General features: G+C 37.8%; 1 protein-coding gene across 8 annotated transcripts in view; it reads left to right on the top strand.

Annotated features, from left to right (window-relative positions):
• CHN1 (chimerin 1) overlaps positions 1-22,431 on the top strand; it is a 199,665-nt gene that overhangs the window by 61,970 nt on the left and 115,264 nt on the right. For 7 of the 8 annotated variants that reach the window (XM_077957229.1, XM_077957227.1, XM_077957223.1 and 4 more), the window contains one exon: positions 20,609-20,640. Coding sequence is in view for 6 of the 8 variants with exons in the window: in XM_077957227.1 (XP_077813353.1) it covers positions 20,609-20,640 (32 nt within the window). In the remaining 2 variants the exon portion in view is untranslated. Of the gene's footprint in view, positions 1-11,460; positions 11,518-20,608; positions 20,641-22,431 lie in introns of all 8 variants that reach the window. The other variant, XM_077957226.1, reaches the window with a different exon arrangement.

The raw sequence follows: 22,431 nt of genomic DNA, 5'->3' as shown, positions 1-22,431 counted from the left end.
GAGAAAAGGGGGAAATATAAAGTTGTTCGTTACAGAAGAAATGACACTTAAAATGTAGACAAAATATAAAATTACAAAATCACTAATTTGCACTAATGATTGACTCCAGGCAAGGATCATCAATCATTGGATGTTAAAACCATTGGGTGAAAGGCTGTAGGTGAACAGGATATTTACATGGTCTTAAGGTATGACAACACCAATTATGTGTTAATTGCAAAGAGAAAAATATACCTTTATAGTGGAGAGATCTGGTGGTCAAACTTAGCATTACCTGTAATGGGACAAACTGACACGTGTCTACTAAAGTGATGCAGTGAAACACACAGTATCACCTGTATAATATTTTTGCCAAAACTATTTAACTTAAATCTAACTATAAAGTATGAATCGGACAAGTTCAGAGTACGTACATTCCATAAGACATCTGCCCTGGGTTTATAAATCATGTCGTTATCACACACACACACAAAAAACAGAACAGTGGTGGGACGATATACAATTGAAGGAGACTAAAGAGACATGGCAATCAGATTCAAGGACCTTGATCGGGTCCTCAACTTTATACATATATTTTAAAGCTATAAATTTTGGGTACAATTGGATAAATTTGAGTATGGACTGTGTTAGGCAATATGGAATCATAATAACTTTCCTAGACAACACATTATTGAAAAACAATTACTTCTCGGCTGGGCGTGGTGGCTCACGGCTATAATCCCAGCACTTTGGGAGGCCGAGGTGAGTGGATTACGAGGTCAGGAGATCAAGACTAGCCTGGCCAACATGGTGAAACCCCATCTCTACTAAAAACACAAAAAATTAGCTGGTCATGATGGCACATGCCTGTAGTCCCAGCTACTCAGGAGGCTGGGGCAGGAAAATTGCTTAAACCCTGGAGATGGAGGTTGCGGTGAGCCAAGATCGCACCACTGCACTCCAGCCTGGGCAACAGAGGAAGGCTCTTTCTCAAAAAAAAAATATATATATATATATTAAATAAATAAAAGAAAAGTAATGAAATAATTATTTTTCTGTTGATAAAAATGTTAAAATGGATTTTGTCATTGTGACATCTGTTTTAAAACACAATATAGCTTTGAAAATATATAGTTAGTTACAAAGAGAACCAATTTAGAGAATTAGGTAGGAGTTTCATGGGATTGTCTTTTGAATGTCCAGTTGCATTTTAGATATATGTAGATTTCCAGTCTGTGTATTTGTAAGCATAGAATAAGTATGAGGTACTTGATTATTGCCTTTCATTGCTACTATGCTGTGATCAAGGATGATTAAACAATTTGCATGTAATGGGAATTTTAAAAATGCTTTTTAATAAGATGTTTCATTTTGTTTCATGTTCTCTTCAGACATACTTTTAAGTATATGAGAAACTGAAGGTGAGAAATTGGCAGTACTTTGGAAAGTCCTGAAGTATTTATTAGTAAGACTATTATCTTTATTGAAAAACAGCTATATCATTCCTTTCTTAAAATAATTTGAAACCACACAAATGAAGATGTAATAAAAAGAATAAAGAAAAGTTGAGGAAATAAAAACAGCAAAATGCCAGTAGATTGCAGTGCTGATTGAGGATCAATATAATTGCATGAAAAGTGTTTCACAGTTATAAAGTATATAAAACTCTGAAGGCCAGTATTATCCAGTTTTTTCCTGAATTAAATTGTTCTTAAAAAAATTCATTTGGCATGACATTAAGGTATGATAAATCAATGGAACTGACTTTTAAAGGGCTAAGCTGATGTGGTCAAAGTAGATTGCTTTCTGGTGATTCACCCTGATGCAGAGACACAAGATAGAATAAGATATTGGAGGAATAGATGGATGTTAGAGTCTCTGAAAATAATTTCTTTTTATTTACCTTTCCTCTATGATTGATTGAATGCTGCTATCCCCTGAGGAACTAGACCAGTTGTATTCTCTCCTTTGGTTAAAAGCAGGCAAGAAAGCATTGAAAAACCAGAAAAGCAAATTGTACAAGTGACGTTTTCCTACTTAAATTGAGCAATGTATTCATCATTTCCGCTTTGTAATATAAAAAATATTTATTGTATTAACTTTTCACAATATTTTGTGAAATATTTATGTTTCACAAAAATATAAATTTTTTGTAAATATTCTATGTTTGTTTATATTTTAAAATATTTATATTTTTTTCTCCAAAAAATAGCAGTCATGTTTTAATGACTAAATTGGTGGGCAAGGAATGCTGTTCAGAATGAAAAGATTTACTGTGACTGACTCTCCTTGTACATTGTAACTATCCTTACATATTCACAGCTTATAGTCTGTTTGTTATTTCATGTTAAGCACCTGGTTGAATTCAAGTAAATGTATATATGTATATATATGTGTGTGTCTGTGTGCACACACGCACACACGTGTATGTATATAGAGTGACCGAGTACACACAGGTATAAATTACATAGGTATAAACTATATCTATTTATTACATAGGTATAAAATCTATCTAATTCAGATGGAGATATGAGAGAAGCTCCATATCTTTTGTTCACTGATATTAATACAGTGTATTTGGCATCTGACCATTATTAAACATGGACCTTCAAAGTGGATGCATTTTTTCTCCTGCTATCCACACAGTGGGAAATGTAGTGATTTTTTTTTAAACACATAAAACCGAATTTCTATTCCCTATGATACATTTTTCAAGATAGTATTGCAGGGAGTTGGATAGCATTTTTTTTTTTTTTTTTTTTGAGACGGAGTCTCGCTCTTTCGCCCAGGCTGAAGTGCAGTAGCTCCATCTTGCCTCACTGCAAGCTCCACCTCCCGGTTTCATGCCGTTCTCCAGCCTCAGCGTCCTGAGTAGCTGGGACTACAGGCCCCCGCCACCATGCCTGGCTAATTTTTTTGTATTTTTTTAGTAGAGACGGGGTTTCACCGTGTTAGGATGGTCTCAATCTCCTGACCTTGTGATCTGCCCACCTCAGCCTCCCAAAATGCTGTAATTACAGGCGTGAGCCACCGCACCCGGCCTGGATAGCATTTTTGAGTACAGGTGCACATTATGGTAACAATGAGGTTGTCTTTCTCTAGGCTAAATGGGTAAAGTAGACTGAGGCTGGACAAAATATACGCAAGTCAGTGCTATTAATGTAATGAGAAATGTAGATAAAATGACACAATTTACACTGTATTCAAGTTCTAATTACAATACCAATTAGAGGAATACTGAGTATGTATTTTGGTAGCACATGTTTTATTTTTATTTACTTTTAATATTTTTTTTAGGTACAGATTCTTGCTCTGTTGCCTGGGCTGGAGTGCCATGGCCCAATTTTAGCTCACTGCAGCCTTGCGCTGCCAGGCTCAAGTGATCCTTCTACCTCAGCCTCCTGAGAAGCTGGGATTGCAGGTGTGCACCACCATGCCTGGTTTTTTTGTTTTGTTTTGTTTTGTTGTAGAGACAAGGTCTTACTATGTTCCCCAGGCTTGTCTTGAACTTGTGGGCTCAAGCGATCCTCCTGCTTCAGCTTCCCAAAGTGCTGGGATTATAGGCGTGAGCCACCGTGCCAGGCCAACACATGTTTTAAAAATATTTTTCTTCAGACCTACTTATAGAAGTAGGAAATTAACTGTAATCATTTTACTCACTTGTCTCCCGCAAGCAGATTATGTTCAGCACCTAGGTATGCTGACTGGTGTGTAGTATAGGTTGTTAAATGCTTGTAGAGTGAAATGAATGAATGAGATATCTTTGTCTAATTTATTTTTCAATACAATGTTCTTATAATATGGCTTACAAAATGTGTGCATTAATACCTATATCTGTTAGAGATGCTCTGGTTCTTTCTGTCACGTGTGTATTTGTTTATTCAATCAACATTCTTGGAGGGGCTGCCATCTCCCAGGCCCTCAGGTTTCAAGTCAAATAAAGCAAGATCCCTGTCCTGAAGGAGCTTCCAATCTAGGTGGGGAATGGAGCAGTAGCTCAACCTTTACTTAGCATTGAAGCACAGAGTTGGTAGTAGTTACCTTGATACATATGTATGCAGCTCCTCTGGCCAAGGGCAGAGTACTTGTGGGAGAGTGGTAAAAGATAAGTCTGGAAAGCTAACCAGGCATTAGTAATAAAGGGTTCTATGTCCTAAGCTTAGAGTTTAGACTATAGAAGTGAAAGTATTTTAAGCAGGAGAAAAACATGATTGATTAGGCTTAGAAAGAACATCTGGCTTCAGGGAAGAGGATGGATATTTTAGAGACAAAAAAACTAGTTTAGGAGGCTATTATGATAGTCCTTGTGATAAGTGGAAAGAACCTATAAGACACTGGTTCTGAGAATAGTCAAGAGGGATTAGGAAACGGGAATATTTAAAGCAATAGAATTCTCAGGACTTGGTGACAAGATGGTCATGGGTTGCATGGGAGTCTAGTAGATTTTCAGGAACCAGTCAACTCTCCTAATCTTCTCTCATGTCATACTTGCTTGGCAAAACTGCAACCCTATTGCTATCTCTGCCTATTCTGTACATTCTGCCAAGTAACAGTATGGCTGGAGGACAATGAAATATTTCAGAATTTCTGAACTTCAAGTTGGTACTTAATGCTCCCTGTACTGCCTTTATTCATGTCACACCCTTTCTCTCTTCTCAAACCTCTAATACAGGGGTCCCCAACCCCCGTGCCACAGACTGGTACTGTCTTGTGGCCTGTTAGGTACTGGGCACCACAACAAGAGGTGAGCAGCAGGCAAGTGAGCAAGTGAAGCTTCATCTGTGTTTATAGCTACTCCCCATCGCTCACATTACTGCCTGAGCTCTGCCTCCTGTCAGATCAGTAGTGGCATTAGATTCTCATAGGAGTGTGACCCCTATTGTGAACTGCCCATGCAAGGGATCTAGGTTGCACACTTCTTATGAGAATCTAATGCCTGATGATATGTCACTGTCTCCCGTTATCCCCAGATGGGACTGTTTAGATGCAAGAAAACAAGCTCAGGGCTTCCACTGATTCTACATTATGATGCATCATATAATTATTTCATTATATATTACAATGTAATAATAATAGAAATAAAATGCACACTAAATGTAATGTGTGTGAATCATTCCAAAACCATCCCCTTACCTCTGACCCCGGTCTGTAGAAAAATTGTCTTCCACGAAACTGGTACCTGGTGCCAAAAAGGTTGGGGACCACTGCTCTGATACCTGACTCCCTCTCCTAATTTTCAGCTCATAATTTTATATCCTACTTTACCCCTGCTTTTTTTTTTTTTTTTTTTTTTTACTTTTAATATCTTTTTAAGATACAGAATCTTGCTGTGTTGTCTGGGCCATCAGAAGGGAACTTCCACAAACTCCCACCATCACATCCACCCAACCATCAGCGTTTGTGTCTGTATGCTCTGCATTCTTGCTTATCTTCATAGAAGATAACCAGCTCTTCACTACACTGAACCTCATTTCCTCTCATCTGCTTAAAGACATAATCCTAGCAATTCTGTCCTTTCCTCCACCATCGACAGCTTTTCCCTTTCTACAAGATCGTTTTTGTCAGCCCACAAATATCCTATTATTTCTCCTATCTTAAAAAGTTCTCTTGACCCTGCTTTCTCTATTTGCCTCGCTCAATTTCTTTGCTTTCTTTTGTAGAAAATATTTCAAAGTGTTGTCTGTACTTGCTGTCTGCACTTAGACCTTTACCAACTGCCACTCCAAGCGGAACTGCTTTGGTGAGGTCAGCACTGACTTCCACATACATACAAATCTAATAGTTGGTTTTTCTCTCATCATCCCATTAGGAGCATCTGATACAAGTGATGACCTTCTCTGCCTTGATACATTTTCCTTACTTGGTTTCCAGGATACTACATTGTTTTGTTTTTTCTCTTGCCCCACAGTCTATTTCTCTGGTGCTACTTCAACCTGATCTCTTGATTTTGGGGTGCCCCCAAATCCTCTCCTCTTTTCTTCTCTACCTATATTTACTTTATTATGATCTTACCAGTTTCAGGTTTTAATGTGACTTACATTTCTTTATATGTCCAGTCCTTTCTCCCAGACACACACACATACACACACACACACACACATACACACACACACATATATATCCAATTTCCTACTCTACATCCCCTCTCGTATGTCTAATAGACATCTCAAACAGAAATAGCATGTTCAGAACAGAACCTTCTATTACCACAGCCTTCCATATCTCAATTGATGGCAGTTACTTAATTCTAGTTGCCCAGATCAAAATTAGGAGATCATATTGGGTCTACCTTCAGAATATGTCCAGAATCCTAACTGTATTAGTCTGTTCTCATATTGCTATAAAGAAATGCCTGAGACTGGGTAATACACAGAGAAAGGAGATGTTTAATTGGCTCATAGTTCCACAGGCTGTATAGGAAGCATGGCTTGGGAGGCCTCAGGAAACCTTTACTTGTGGTGAAAGGCAAAGCCAGAGCAGGCATCTTCACATGGCCACAGCAGGAGGAAGACAGAGAGCGGGCAGGCGCCACACACTTTTAAACAACCAGATGATGTGAGAACTCTATCACAAGAACAATACCAGAGATCCAAATCCACCCCCATAATCCAATCACCTCCCACCAGTCCCCACCTCCAACACTGGGGATTTCAATTCAACAGGAGATTGGGTGGAGACACAGATCTAAACCATATCACTAACTTTTAGTAGTTACCTGTTTTCATGGCTACCAGTTGAGGATGAACTGTGGAAACTGTGAGATACTCAGCAAAATCCAGTCTTCCTTTCTTTGGAAACCTGGCTAGCCTAAATTTCCCCAGCCTCTTTTAGGTACTTATGTCAATTTGACAGTTTTCTCTAGTGGAACAGACATTCACTTTAATGCTGGACCCATTAAAACTTTTTGCCAATTTAAATCCTGCTTGCATTCAGATAAAAACATCTCCACAAGGAGATGGTGTAGCTACAAGATGGAGGGGATATGGATGTAGGACAGTTGTCTTGCCAACCTGAGTACATATACAGGAATGTTATATAAACAAGAAATAAACTTATGTTGTGTCTAGTTATTATATATTTAGGTTGATTTGTCATAGTAAATTATCCTACCTTACCACACAGTAATCCCTCAGGAGGGTTACTGAGCTAGTTCTTAACTGATCTTTCCCCTGATAGTCTATTCCCAGCACAGAGTAATCTTTTTGAAACCACAGTCAGCTCATGTCACTCATCTGCTCAGAACTCTCCATTGGCTTTCCCTTTCACTCAGAGTAAAAGCCAAACCTTCACAATGCCTTATAAAGTTATCTCTAACTCATGTCTTACTACTTCCTTGCCTCCTCTTCTCTGCCCCCTTTCTGCTTCAGCCCCACCAGTCTTCATGCTCCTCAGATACAGCAGGTGTGATCCTTTCTCAGCCCTCCCGCTGACTCCTCTTCCTGGAATGTTCTCTCTGATACACACTTGGCTCATTCGTTCATATCCTTCAAATCTTCCCAGCGAGGCCCATTGTGACCACTATGTTAAGAATTATACTTTATCATCCCCCCAGCATTCCCAGTCTTTTCCTGTTCTACTTCGTCTTATCTTCACAACACTTTTTCCTTTTGTTACATGCTATATAGTTCACTTACTTATTATTGTTTATTGCTGTTTTCTCTTAATAGAATGGAAGCTCCATGCAGGTGGCAATTTTGGTCTGTTTTGTTTATCAGTATTTCCCAGGTTCCTGGAACAGTGCTTGACACATAGTAGGTGCTTAATAAAGACTTCTTAATTGAATGGATGGGAGGTACAGTGTGCTTGTTTTATACTTAGTCCTTTTTAGAGGACATGTTCTGCTCGGTGGGAGCATTGAGTTTGGCACAGGAGTGGGAGGAAAGCACTCTAATTGAAATTAGAATTTGGCCACTGGTTGCACTATGTGCTCACACAGCCTATTTTGGTTCCAAAAAAATAGATTCACATGCTCATATATCTTGGTGTTGTGATAATCTGTTATTTAACACTTATAATATGTTTTGCAGATAGAAGCATTTTATATGAATGCTGAGTGATAGCTGTGAATTATTGAAACCAACCATTTATTTAAAAATCATCCTATCACTCAAAGGCTTTTTTTTTTTTTTTTTTTTGCTATATATTTCTTTTGAAGTGGTCTTTTAGTGCTGTCTTTTGCTCCTGTTTAAAATTCAGCTGTAGTAAATTCCTATAATTGTTTGCTACCTAGGCATCCATCTTGAATATTAAGTTGGACTTTTTCATACCAGAAACAGGGCTTAGTCACCCTTGACACAGTTTCTATTTCCCTTCCCCCTGCCAGTTTCTTAATGTTGCCGATCCAGATATTTGCCTTATGCAGCCTCCTTTGTTGACCTCCCTTCGGGCCAGCTAGGTGCAACCTACTTGACTTGCCCCCTCTAACCCCCATACCCTGCATGGGCTGCCCAGATATGTCTCATTGACCACCTCTGAGCCATAGCATGACTCCATGGAGCTCATGCCTGCTTTCTGTAAGCCCGCTGGTAACACCCTGGGTCGTAATAAAGTGCTTTGATCTCTTCTTTTCTCCCTTGTGATCTGACCTGCTGGTTGAGCATGCAGGTGGCTTCCTCACTTTTCTGGCATTTTGAGGTGTGCTGTCCTCTTCTCTGCAATAATCACCGAGTAATACACTGCTTCTGTTGTGTCATGCACTTTGCTTTTTTGTGTTTCCTTCTCTGTGTCTCACCTGACTAATCCATACCTGACTCTCCTGGTCAGGGCTCTCCTAGAAAGTGGCTATCTTGGGAGAAATAAATTGGACACAGGTCAGACAAGAGCCACAAGCGTATCTGCTGGTATAAACAAGTTTCCTGTGAGAGGGACACCTGGTCATGGGTCAGAGACTTAGGCATTAGGCCATCAACTGGATAAAAAAGCATCCTGTGGCCGGGCGCGGTGGCTCAAGCCTGTAATCCCAGCACTTTGGGAGGCCGAGACGGGCAGATCACAAGGTCAGGAGATCGAGACCATCCTGGCTAACATGGTGAAACCCCGTCTCTACTAAAAATACAAAAAACTAGCCGGGCGAGGTGGCGGGTGCCTGTAGTCCCAGCTACTCCGGAGGCTGAGGCAGGAGAATGGCGTGAACCCGGGAGGCGGAGCTTGCAGTGAGCTGAGATCCGGCCACTGCACTCCAGCCTGGGCGACAGAGCGAGACTCCGTCTCAAAAAAAAAAAAAAAAAAAAAGCATCCTGTGAAAGACAAGCTATGTACATCCGTGACCACCACTTCCCCTGGAACCCTGTTAGGGCCAGGCTTGAATTTATAGCCACTCTCCAGAGAGAGACTACCCCATCACTAAGAGGAAAACACACATCAGAGTTCACAAACAAGTAGTAAGATATGCATTGGAGTAAAAGTCTGTAGTGTCCTAATGTAGACACACATTTGTAAACTGAAGATCACAGTGACAATTCCAAAAGGAACTTCTTACCAGTTAAATAAACAGATTAGTAGTTTCCACACCTTAACCACTACTGGTTACTTGAATCTAAGATAGGAAAATAGTGAATACAAAGACGTTTGAATTATCAAACTTATGTATTATCCTTTTCCAATGCAGTCTGATTTTTTGAAAACTGAAAACCAAAAAAGTAATCTTAAGAAGCTGAGTTTTTCGCAAAGGTTTTTCTCAAGTTTTTTCCTTTTTTTAAAATAGAGTCTCACTCTGTCACCCAGGCTGGAGTGCAGTGGCGCGATCTCAGCTCACTGCAACCTCCACCTCCTGAGTTGAAGTGATTCTTGTGCCTCAGCCTCCTGAGTAGCTCAGACTACAGGCATGGACCACCATGCGTGGCTAATTTTTGTATTTTTAGTAGAGGCAGGGTTTCACCATGTTGGCCAAGCTGGTCTTGAACTTCTGACCTCAGGTGATCTGCCTGCCTTGGCCTCCCAAAGGGCTAGGATTATAGACATCAGCCACCATGTCTGGACTCTGCAAGTTATTAAGTAGTATTTATAGAGTCTTAAAGAAAAAACTTTTAAATATTCTTTATTGAATTAGTAAAATTTGATCATAGTGAGCTAACTTACTTGGCATGCTGAAGGTTAATGGTTTTCTTTGAGAAAATGGAAAACACAATGAAAAACAAGCTGCATTTCTAGTTCTGGTAACTAGAATGATATAGCACTGAGTAGGAAGGCAGGTATCTGAAAGTCTGCCTTACTACAAATGGAGTAATAAAAGTAAAACAATCTGTGTAAGTTTCATAACATATCTGATTCTCATTTTCCTGATTTTTCACCTGTAAGTCACTTCCAACTCTATGTAGCTCTTTGATAAGTATTCCTCCACTTTGCTGTTACTCAGTTTTTTTCTTGAAGATTTTGTAAGTTTAAACTTTATTGATTTATTGTAAGTTGAAGCTTAGCTGTTACCATATTGATATTTTCTATGGCTTAAAGTGCAGTGAGAAAAATAATTTAGAAAACATAGTGAAATATGTGTTTCAATGGAAAACTGCATTGTCTGCATGCAGCACATTTTCCCAGGTTATCTGTTTCTAGTCTTTCATTGGCTTTGGCTTATTTTAAACTCTGTAACTTGTAGATAACTGGTAGTAATGCATTTATAGACATGTACATTTTGCCTTGTTCAGCGAAGTTTCAGTCATATACCTCTGCCATGCCTACCATTGTGGAAAAACTCATTTTGCCCTTATTTGCACATTCATTTCAAAATTTCTAATTTATAAATGTGTCTGTTCTTCAGATTATCTTTTGAACTGATTATATCATCTGCCTGATCCCCTCATTAATGATTACAATTAAACTTTTAACGTGTTTATTTTTATATATGTATGAGTCATAATTTTCCTTTGTGAATTCTCTTTAAACAACAGATCCCTTACTTTGATTTTTTCACTTAAATATAACTGTATCTTAATATGATGAATAATTTATAAGAAACTTGTAAAGTTTGTTATTCAGTTCTAATTTTGATTTAAAATGTGATAGCAGTGTATATATAGAATTACTATGATTATTTTCCTAAGCCACGAGGCAGTGGCAGTGGCTTCTGTTTCTCTTCCTCCCTGCCCTTCCTCCTTCCTTACTTTAGTATAAGAAATTAAAATAGATCCAAAGCTAGAGTTGAATGCTAACTGACTTACTAGCCTTTAATTCGGAATATAACTCTGTAGATAGCAAATATGAAGTGCATATTGTTCTTCCTTTTCCCTTTCTCCCTCTCCAGACAACTGAGCCATTTTGAAGTACAATGCAGAACCAAATCTTCAGTTGAGAATACTTATTTTTTTAATGTATAATCTTTATATACATATTCTCTAGATTGTTACCTGAAAAAAAGTATTATTTTGTCAGTGTAGTCATATTGTTTTATGTATGTAATGTGCTAGCTTTTAAGAAGCATCATATAGACTTCCAGACTAGGTTTAAAATGCTAAATTGCCTGCCTATGTGTATCATTTTTCACAGGGTGAAGAAAGAAGATAATGATTCCTTTGATTTCTGACCAGATCACTACTGCTGTAGGCAAGAACAACGTTAAACATTTTTGAAATTTTATAAATGTTTTAGTGGCATTACCTGCAGAGTTTTGTTGTTGTGGTTTTTTGGGTTTTTTTTTTTTTTTTTTTTTTTTTGGACTACTGTCTTGAACTGTAGCCATGGAAAAGTTTCCTTACTAAAAGAAATAACATTGTTAGGGAGAAGAGAAGGGAATTAACATTTATAATACTTTTATTGTTTATTTCTACTGTTTTCAAATTTCCTGTGGAGAGCAAAATACTTCTACATTAAAAAAGCTTTTGTTGTCTTTGTTGAAAATAAGATATAAGAAGTCAGACTTTAATTTGAAAAAATATAATGTAGTGAATTAGATTAAAATGTTTATGTATGAGGAAAATAGGCCTAGCATGGTGGCTCACGCCTGTAATCATAACATTTTGGGAGGCCAAAGCAAGAGGATTGCTTGAGCCCAGGAGTTCAAGACCAGTCTTGGCAATGTGGCAAAATCCCATGTAAACCAAAAGTATGTGAGACAGGTCTTAATTAATTTAGAAAGTTTATTTTGACAGAGTTAAGGTCGTGTGCTTGGGAGGCAGGAGTCTGTGCCTTTCTCTAAAGATGATTGTGAGGGCATCAGTATTTAAAGGGGAAAGGGCAGATATTGAGGAAGGAGGAAGGAATTTCAAAAAGGTGTAGGTAGACAAGAGACAAATGGTTGCATTCTTGAGTCTTTGATCAGACTTTCACCAAATACACAATTTACCTTGCGAGGGGGAATAGGGCAATAGTCACTTATGCCTTTGTCTAGCTCAGTGAATCTGCATTTTTCCATCAGAGGAAGCAGTCAGACATGCATTTGTCTCAGGTTGGCACAGGAATGACTTGGAGTTCTGTCCTTTGTCCAGTACTTGTGAAAATAAGCTATCAATTTACATTACCAGGGTGAAAGTCAAGAGGATTAAATGAGAGGCAGGTTTGCCTGATGCAGTTCTCAGCTTGACTTTTCCCTTTGGTTTAGTGATTTGGGGGTCCTGATAATTTATTTTTCTTTCACACCCATCTCTACAAAATTTAAAAAAATAATCAGCTTGGTGTGGTGGCATGTGCCTGTAGTCCCAGCTACTCAGGGGTCTGAGGTAGGAGGATTGCTTGAGCCCCAGAATTCAAGGTTGCAGTGAGCTGTGATCCCCACTGCACTCCAGCCTGGGTGACAGAGTGAGACCTTGTCTCACAAAAGAAAAAAAAAATGAAAGTAGTTCATTGTGGCTAAAACTGCACAGTAAATGTTAATTTAATGAATTTCATTGATATTTTAAATATTGTAAAATGATCTGTTCAGTTATTTATTGAATTCCTATATTGTACTATGTATTTTATGCCACATTCAATAATGGTAGATTAACTTAAAGGTTTTTTTCTCCAGTGAAATAGCATGTAGCATTTATGCAAACTATGTTATTGTTAACAGAAAAACCAAACACTGTAAAATATTTTAAAATTCATTCTGAGCCAATATGAGTAACTAAGGCCCAGAGCTCTCAAGAGCTTGTAAGAAAATGTGCCTGAGGCAGCTGGGTTAGTTCACATTTATACATTTTAGGGAGACAGAAATTATGGGTAAAATCATAAATCCATACATGGAAGAACATTGGTTCAGCCTAAAGAGGTGGTATATCTTGAAGTGTTATAGTCATAGGTGGATTCAGATATTTTTTGATTGGTAGTTGGTTGAAAGAGTTAAACTTTGCTTAAAGACTTGAAGTCAATAGAAAGAAATGCTTGAGTTAAGGTAGAGGGAGTTGTGGAGACCAAGGTTCTTGTTATGTAGATGAAGCCTCTGGATAGTAGCCTTTGGAGAGAAAAGATGGTAAATGTCTCTTTTAGACCTTAAAGGTGTCACATTCTCATTTAATCACTCCTAGGTCCAGGAAAGACCTAGAAAGGGAAGGCCTGGATGTATTAATGGAAATTCTCCACAGTTGCAAATTCCCCCACAAGGGATGGCTTTGCAGGGCCTTTTCAAAATATGTCAAAGAAATATATTTTGGGATAAAATATTTGTATCTCCTTTAGCATCTGCTATCTGTCATATGATACCATACCAGAGCTGGATTGGAATTTGGTATCTTATTGCCACAGTCTGTGTTGTCAGCCTTATGATCTCTATTTCAGTGTTAATGCTGGTCAGTTGTGCCTAAACACCAAAAGGGAGGGGGGGTCTGAGGAGGTGTGTTCAACGTCTCTTCCCATCATGGCTAGAAATTCAGTTTTTCAGGTTTCTTTGGGGCCCCGTTTGGTCAAGAGGGAGTCCATTTAGGTGGTTGGAGACCTTAGGGTTTTTGTTTGTTTGTTTGTTTGTGTGGTAAAACATTTTATAGGTACCTTTTATTTTCAGTTAGAAATCATTTTTCTTCTCATTTTTCCTACCCATTTTATGGTATCATGAAAAAATGTTAACTACTAAATACAGAAAATTAGAGAAAGTGAAGCATATAATTCAATACAAGTACTCATTTTAAAACATATCTTAGTTACATTGAGTTCAACCAGTTTTAGTCTGTAAATAGTTTCTTATTAATTTATAAAACTTAGAAACAAGCATATAAATGTTTGTGTAAGCATAAAGATGTTTTTCCTATAGTATGTAACACTTGAAATTCCTCATTTGATGTATTTGCAAGTAAATTAATTTGGGGTTATTAATAATCATTTTTATATTATGAATTCCTTAATTTAATTATCCAAGTAATGTTATATTGTCTCTGAGTTTGAAAAGACGATTCCAAATCACTGAAGTAATCATACCTTAGATATCAGCAAAACATCTAAATGCTATTGTAGAGGAAGAAAAACTTCTCTACCCTATTAGGTTCAGTAGCTGCGATTTTTGGACTATACTGACAAAAGGCAGATTAACAGGAGAAAAGGTTTATTTCATATGCACATGGAAAGGGGGATATCACAGAAAATAAGTGAAAAGAAGGCAGTTAGACTTGGGGGTTATATACCATTTTAACAAAGGGTGATAGAGATAAGAGACTAGACAAAGAAAAAGGGATTTGGGCTTGGCAGGGTGGTAAGTTGTGGGAAGGAAATATGTAGTAGATAAGGATTTTTAGTAAGATTTGTTATGCAGACTCAGGTCATCTCAGGAGATTAGAATTGTCTGGAGTTGGTTTCCTCTTCCTAGTATGGTGGAAGAGTATGTCTTTACATTTCTTTACAAATGTAAATTTCTTTTACAAAAGGGAATTTATGCTGTGTTTTTAGACAGAAAGGGGGAGTACAGAAAGCATCTATGTTTGATGTTTCTAAATTGCCTTCAGTTTAAAATAATTCTTTTTTTTGTTTTGTTTTGTTTTTTTGAGATGGAGTCTCGCTCTGTCGCCCAGGCTGGAGTGCAATGGCATGATCCCGGCTTACTGCGAGCTCTGCCTCCCGGGTTCACGCCATTCTCCTGCCTTAGCCTCCCGAATAGCTGGGACTACAGGCACCTGCCATCATGCCATGCCTGGCTAATTTTTGTATTTTTAGTAGAGACAGGGTTTCACCGTGTTAGCCAGGATGTCTTCATCTCATGATCCGCCTGCCTCAGCTTCCCAAAATGCTGGGATTACAGTATGAGCCACTGCGCCCAGCTAAAATAATTCTTATGCCAATATACCATGTTTTAGGGTAATGTATTGTGATCCCCTTTACTATCTAGACATGAGAGAAAAAAAATCTAAACTTAAGTTTTGATTGACATTTCAATTATAAAAATACAGAAAAGATGAAATTGGTGTGTGAATTTTATTTCTGATATAGTGCTTATTATATATAAAATGCTCTTAATTATCAGTGCTTACCTAATTTCCTTTAATTCAGAATTATTTTGGGTAAAGTAAATAATTATTTAGTAACATAAGGCCATAATCAATTGTTTTCTGAAGATGATTACATAGGCAATTAATGGAAGCAGACTATGGACTTACTGTAGGACTACTGAATAAATCATCAGTATTTCTCTTAGATTGGGAAATGTAGTGGATTGCCACACCATTTGCAGCCACTAATCTCACTACTGTCACCACTTACATGTACTTGCCCAGGATTTTCCTTGGTATGTAGAGTATTTTCAAAAACTCTCCTTTAACTTCAGTGCCATATACCTTCAACTACCTTCAAAGTTCTCATGATTTGAAGGAAAGGCCATGATCTCTTCTCAGAATGTTGGGAGACCCCATTCTAATGTGTCTCCAGCTTTGATATTAGGTTACACAAAAGCTAATCTTAATTTATATTGTTAAAGGTAATATTAGGTATATAATTAATGTATGAATACATTTTTCTTTAAGAGTTATGATATTATGGTCAAGATTAAAGTTCCTTTTATGCCTTTTCCTTGGCCCCCTCAGGTCTGTTCTCCACCCACTTTCCTTGAGGTAACAATTTGAATTTAGTATGCATACTTCCAGATCTCTATTTATGCCATAAATACATATCATGTGTATATGTGCTTTTTCCTAAATGGTGTCATTCTGTATTGTTATTTCATAATTTATGTTTGTATTCAATAGTTTGTCTTAATGATTTTGCCATATTAGTCCTGATAGATCTATATTATTGCTTCAAACTGTGTATGTTATTTATATTATAAATCAGGTTAGTTATTGCCCTATTGGTGTATATTTAAAATATTTCTGTTTGTTTATGTATGAGTGAATGAATGAATAAATGAATGACAGGGTCTTACTCTGTCACTCAGGCTGAGAGTGCAGTGATGTGATCATGGCTCACTGCAGCCTCAACCTCCTGGGCTCGGGCAATCCTCTCCTCTCAGCCTTCTGACTAGCTAGGACTTCAGGCACGTGCCACCACCAAAAAAATATTTTTAAAATATTTTGTAGAGATGGGGGTCTTGCTATGTTGCTAGGCTAGCCTTGAGTTTGTGGCCTCAAGCAGTTCTTCTACCTTGATCTCCCAAAGTACTGGGATTACAGGCATGAGCCACCATGTCTGACTGCCCCATTTTAAAAATGACTATGTCAAGCCTGTAATCCCGGCACTTTGGGAGGCCGAGACGGCTGGATCACGAGGTCAGGAGATCGAGACCATCCTGGCTAACATGGTGAAACTCCGTCTGTACTAAAAAATACAAAAAACTAGCCAGGCAAGGTGGCGGGCACCTGTAGTCCCAGCTACTCGGGAGGCTGAGGCAGAACAGTGTAAACCTGGGAGGCGAAGCTTGCAGTGAGCTTAGATCCGTCCACTGCACTCTAGCCTGGGCGACAGAGCGAGACTCCGTCTCAAAAAAAAATGACTATGAAGAGTGCATATGAGAACATTCTTATTCATGTTTCCATGTGTACATGTACACGTATATCTTCCTCTAGAGTAAATACTGAGCATCTTCACATTTTTAGTTGGAAAGAACACTGCTAAATGATTCTTTTGAGTAACATTTTATCATATAATGCTATAGAAAATTAATTCTCTAAGACTTAAACATTGAAATTTCATCTTCGTAAGCAAAGATTTATTCTCAAGCAGTTGCCTGACCCCACTCTATAAGCTCTGGACTAAAACTAGAATAGCCATCATCTGTAGCTGTAGGAGTCAGCTGGCATATTCTTAGTACATTGAGTTTTATGAGCAGAGAAATTATTATGGAACAAGGCCAAATCAGGTGGAACTCACCTCGGGAAGATAATAAATAACCTGACTACAACCTCACAGATAACAGAAGATTCATGAGGGATAAAGTATTATTTAAGTATATGATATGGTTTGGCTGTGTCCTCACCCAAATCTTATCTTGAATTGTAGTTCCCATAATCCCCATGTGTTGGATGAGGGACCCGGTGGGAGGTAATTGAATCATGGGAGCAGTTACCTTCATGCTGTTCTCGTGATAGTGAGTGAGTTCTCACAAGATCTGATGGTTTTATAAGGGGCTTTTCCCTCTTTTGATTGGCACTTCTCCTTGCTGCCGCCATATGAAGAAGGACCTGTTTGCTCCCCCTTCTGCCATGGTTGTAAGTTTCCTGAAACCTCCCCAGCCATGCGGAACTGTGAGTTAATTAAACCTCTTTCCTTTATAAATTACCCAGTTTCATCACGTATGTCTTTATTAACAGTGTGAGGATGAACTAATACAGTATAATTTTTATGAAAAGTTAAAATCATGACTCTCCTATAGATATGAAAATGAACACATGTTAAAAATTTATTTTACTCGTAAGATAGGAGAGAACTAGGCAGATGTTATAATCAGTTGAAAGGAAAATGCCAAAAACTCTTATATGGAGTCAAGGAATATTGAGATGAATTGCACATGGAGACAAAACTAGTTTTTCCACTCGGAGAGAGGGTAGGGGAAAAGTCAGTTCAACCACCAATATGCAGGAAAAAATGTATCTATTAGTTACCTACAACTTAGGCAACACCAAAATAGCTCAGACACAAGGTACTGGGCTAGAATCTGATAAGCCAGTAGGGTATGCTATAGATTAGGTGTCCCCAGTCCCCAGGCCATGGACCAGTACCACTGTGTGGCCTGTTAGGAACCGGGCTGCACAGCAGGAGGTGAGTGGTAGGTGAGCCAGTGAAGCTTCATCTGCAGCCACTCCCTGTTGTTCACATTACTGCCTGAGCTCCGCCTCCTCTCAGATCAGTGGCCATATTAGACTCATGGGAACATGAACCGTATTGTGAACTGCACATGCCAGGGGACCTAAGTTGCATGCCCCTTATGAGAATCCAGTGCTTGATGATCTGTCACTGTCTCCTGTCACCCCCACATGGGACCGTCTAGTTGCAGGAAAACAAGCTCAGGGCTCCCACTGATTCTACATTGTGGTGAGTATATAATAATAATAGAAATAAAGTGCACCGTAAGTGAAATGTGCTTGAATCATCCTGAAACTATACCCCTACCCCTGCCTCGGTCCATGGAAAATTTGTTTTCCACAAAACCAGTCCCCGGTGCTAAAAATGTTGGGGATCACTGCTATAAATGAAGAACAATTTTTTATTGAAACAAAAGTTTTTCTATGCTGTGAGTAAATATATCAAGTTTGCTGAAAACAATACCAGACTTGGCACGCAAGCTATATGCAGAACTAAGGGAGAAGATCACTGAAAAGATAGGCTTTGAGTTGCTTTGGGAACTGCCATATTTAACCAAATTCACATGAGTCAGTGTTAAATAGACAGAGGGCGTGTTCCCTTTTTGCTATTCTTAAGAATCCCAATTGTGCCTTGAGTCCCACCGTTTGAACAAGTAACCTTGAATAAGTTACGTAATCTCTCGGATGCTCAGTTTCTCCACTACCATGATTCTGCAATCTCACTAGTTGGTGTATACCCAAAGGAAATGAAATTAATATGTTGATGAAATATCTGCACTCCCATGTTCATTGCAGCATTATTCATAGTATCCAAGATAGGGAACCAACCTAAGTGTTCATCAGTTAATGAATGCATACAGAAAATGTGGTGTATAAATACATAATGGAATACTGTATATTCCATTTCAGTATACAGTGGAATACTGTTTATTTCAAATTGAATACAAAAGGAAGTCCTGTCATTTGCAACAACAGGGATGAACTTAGAGGACTTTATTTATGTTAAGTGAAACAAGGCAGGCCCAGAAAGACAAATACTGTATGATCTCACTTGTGGAATCTAAAAACGTTTAATTTGTAGTAGCAAGAAGTAGAATAGTGGTTATCAGTGGCAGAGGGAAGGAGAAGGAAAGAATGTGGTTGGGGAGGGAATTCAGGAGATACTGGTTAAAGGATACAAAATTTCATTTAGGTTGGAGGAATATGTTCAAGAGATCTATTGTACAACTTAATGACTATAGTTAATAACAATGTATTATATACTTGAAAATTGTTGAGGGTAAATTTTATGTGTTCTAACTACAAAAAAATAAGTATGTGAAGTAATGTGTGTTAGTTAGCTTGTTTTAGCCATCCTACAATATATACAAATATCACAACATCATGCCATATACCATAATACACCACACATACCCCTTTTATTTGTTAATTATAAGCACATTTAAAAGAAAAGGTGAATTCTGCCAAGAAAAATAAATAAAATGAGGATGATAGTACTATTTCATAAAAAGTAGAATAATTCCTCTTATTTTGAGGATTCAGTGATCTTTAAATGTAACTAAACGCGTAGTAAATAGCAAGAGCTCAATAACATAGTACGTGGTGTCATCAAAATACCTACTAGGGAAAAGCTTTTTTGCTGTTCTTGTGATTTTGTAGTCAGAGTTGGCATCTTGTCATTCAGGACTCAGTTTAAATGTCACCTCAGAGAGAGCTTTGCTAACCACCCAGCTTAATAAGTACCTCACTGGTCTTCCCTTTTGTTACCCACTCCTATTTTCATTACAGTATTTACTACTACTTTCTATTTTGTTTTTTAAACTTCTTTATTATCTGTCTGTCACTATTAGAATGTAAGTTCCGAACGAATTTTGGTCTTATATAGTACTGTGTCCCTGCAGGTAGAACAATGCCTGTCACATATTTGCTGTTCAGTGAGTGTATTTTGAATGAGTGGGGTACATGTCCTCAATCTTCCTGTGAAAATTCCTGGGCATTTATCTTGCTGGGGCTTTTCTTAGCTATAGCCAGCACGCATGCCCTGACAAGCTGTGGTGAGGGAAGAGATGATGGGAGAACAGAAGGGCAAGAGTATATGGAGATGCTAACAGAATGGAGAGTCTGGAGCAAGAGGGAGAGGAATAGCAGGGGAGGATGGGGGAAAAAGCTACAATTGAGTGTGTCACAATTGTGGCTATATGTTTTGGGGTGTTATGTTTACTCTTGAATACAGTGAAATTTTTTCAGCTCATTAGATTCTAGAAATTAAAGATAGTTTAGTCCAACTACATACACAGCATTTTATAAATAAGAAATAGGTCTGGAGAGATGAAGTGACCAGTCCAAATGGCACAGGTAACCTGCTGGTAGAACTGGGACTCCATACTCTGTTATTTGAATTCTTTTTTTAATATATGCTTTAGTTTGTCACATGTACAAAATGTTGAATTATGTTCTGCACATTTGCATTTTTACAAATATGCCTTTTTTTCCCTTCCCAATAGGTAGAAAACAGACCAAAGTATTATGGAAGAGAGTAAGTATGAATTATTAGAAATAATTTTATAGATTGGCATATGTAAAAGAGACAGGGTAAATGGATGCTTTTAAATGAAAGCAAGAGGAAGAAGTATTCAAGTTCGGTGGAGTGACATTTATTTCTTAAAAATTTCTAATGTGATCTAATTGGTGAACAATATAGACAATAAAGACAAGCATAAATAAGAAAATAGCATGGGAAAATGTACATGCAATAATGTTAAGGATGCAAACCATACAAGTAAATAATCTTAGATGTATATGAGAAAAATGTACATATTTGTGTTTTTCTGTACATGTATATTAGACATATAGACATGTACATATGCACACATGTATGTACAGTGGGATGTGAGTGATTTATTCTATATATTTTTATTTTTCAGATTTTCTTAAATAGTATGCATTTATTATGAGAAAAATATAATTCATGCTGCTGAGAAACAATTAATGTTAACAATTTGAAGTATTACTATCTGAAGAAATATTTTCCCAATGGATTTGAACCAAATTGAGATATTATACATACCATTTTATAGCCTGATTATTACCATTTAAAATTGACAACGAGCATTTTTCTGTTTTGTGAAAAATGCAATGATTTTTAAAGTCCTTAATTTTTCAGGTTATTGAAAAACAGAAATGTAGCACTTTGAGGAAAAGAATAAAAATCACTCATAATCTCATCATTCCTCAAAATTGTTTTTTATGACTGGAGATCATATCAGATAAAAGTATACGTAACAAATATTTTTAAATTATTTCAAATTCTGTATGTTTTCAGGACGTAGGAATGGATTACAGATGCACACCTATGAGTTGATGAAAGGGTGATTTCAAAATTAAGAACCACTGGTATTCTACAGTACAGTTGTATTGTAATTTATATAGTCATTCTTCTGCTTTTGGTGTTATGGGTTGCTTTTAAACTATACTATTGGAAGTAACACCATAGGAAACATCTCAGTACATGGGGTCTTGGGGAGTTAGAAATTTTTGATTAACTTGTGCAAATAGTTTTAAAATTCTTTAAATATATTTTATTTCAGAATTTGTTTTCTTTTAAGTTAATTGAATTTTTTTTTTTTTTTTTAAGATGGGGTTTCGCTCTTGTTGTCCAGGCTGGAGTGTAATGGTGCGATCTCGGTTCACTGTAACCTCCGCCTCCCGGGTTCAAGCGATTCTCCTGCCTTAGCCTCCCGGGTAACTGGGATTGCAGGCACCGCCACTACGCCCCATTAATTTTTTGTATTTTTAGTAGAGACGGGGTTTCACCATGTTGGTCAGACTGGTCTTGAACTCCTGACTTCAGGTGATCCACCCGTCTCGGCTTCCCAAAGTGTTGGGATTACAGGCATGAGCGACTGCAATGAGGTTTTAAAAATTACAAAACCTCCTGGGTTCAGGCGGTTCTCCTACCTCAGCCTCCCGAGTAGTTGGGACTACAGGCACCTGTCACCACGCCCGGCTAATTTTTTGTGTTTTTAGTAGAGACGGGGTTTCACCATGTTGGCCAGGCTAGTCTCAAACTCCTGACCTCAGTTGATCCACCCGCCTTGGCTTTCCAAAATGCTGGGATTAGAGGCATGAGCTATTGTGCCTGGCCAGTTAATTGAATTTTTAAACAAATAGATAACTATATTTTACCAACTGTATTATTTGATATTATGTAAAGTTAAAATATATACCAATGTGCTAAATAGCAAGGGATAGGTTACCATCTCCTTGCTTCCAGCAGATTCAGAGCATTAGCCTTTGGACCTAGTTCTCAAAGATTGGTAAATTTATG

The sequence above is a fragment of the Macaca mulatta genome, chromosome 12 (assembly GCF_049350105.2).
Source record: "Macaca mulatta isolate MMU2019108-1 chromosome 12, T2T-MMU8v2.0, whole genome shotgun sequence".
Classification (NCBI taxonomy): domain Eukaryota; kingdom Metazoa; phylum Chordata; class Mammalia; order Primates; family Cercopithecidae; genus Macaca; species Macaca mulatta.
Note: the sequence above shows the minus strand (reverse complement) of the source record. Positions and strands in the feature narration are given on the sequence as shown.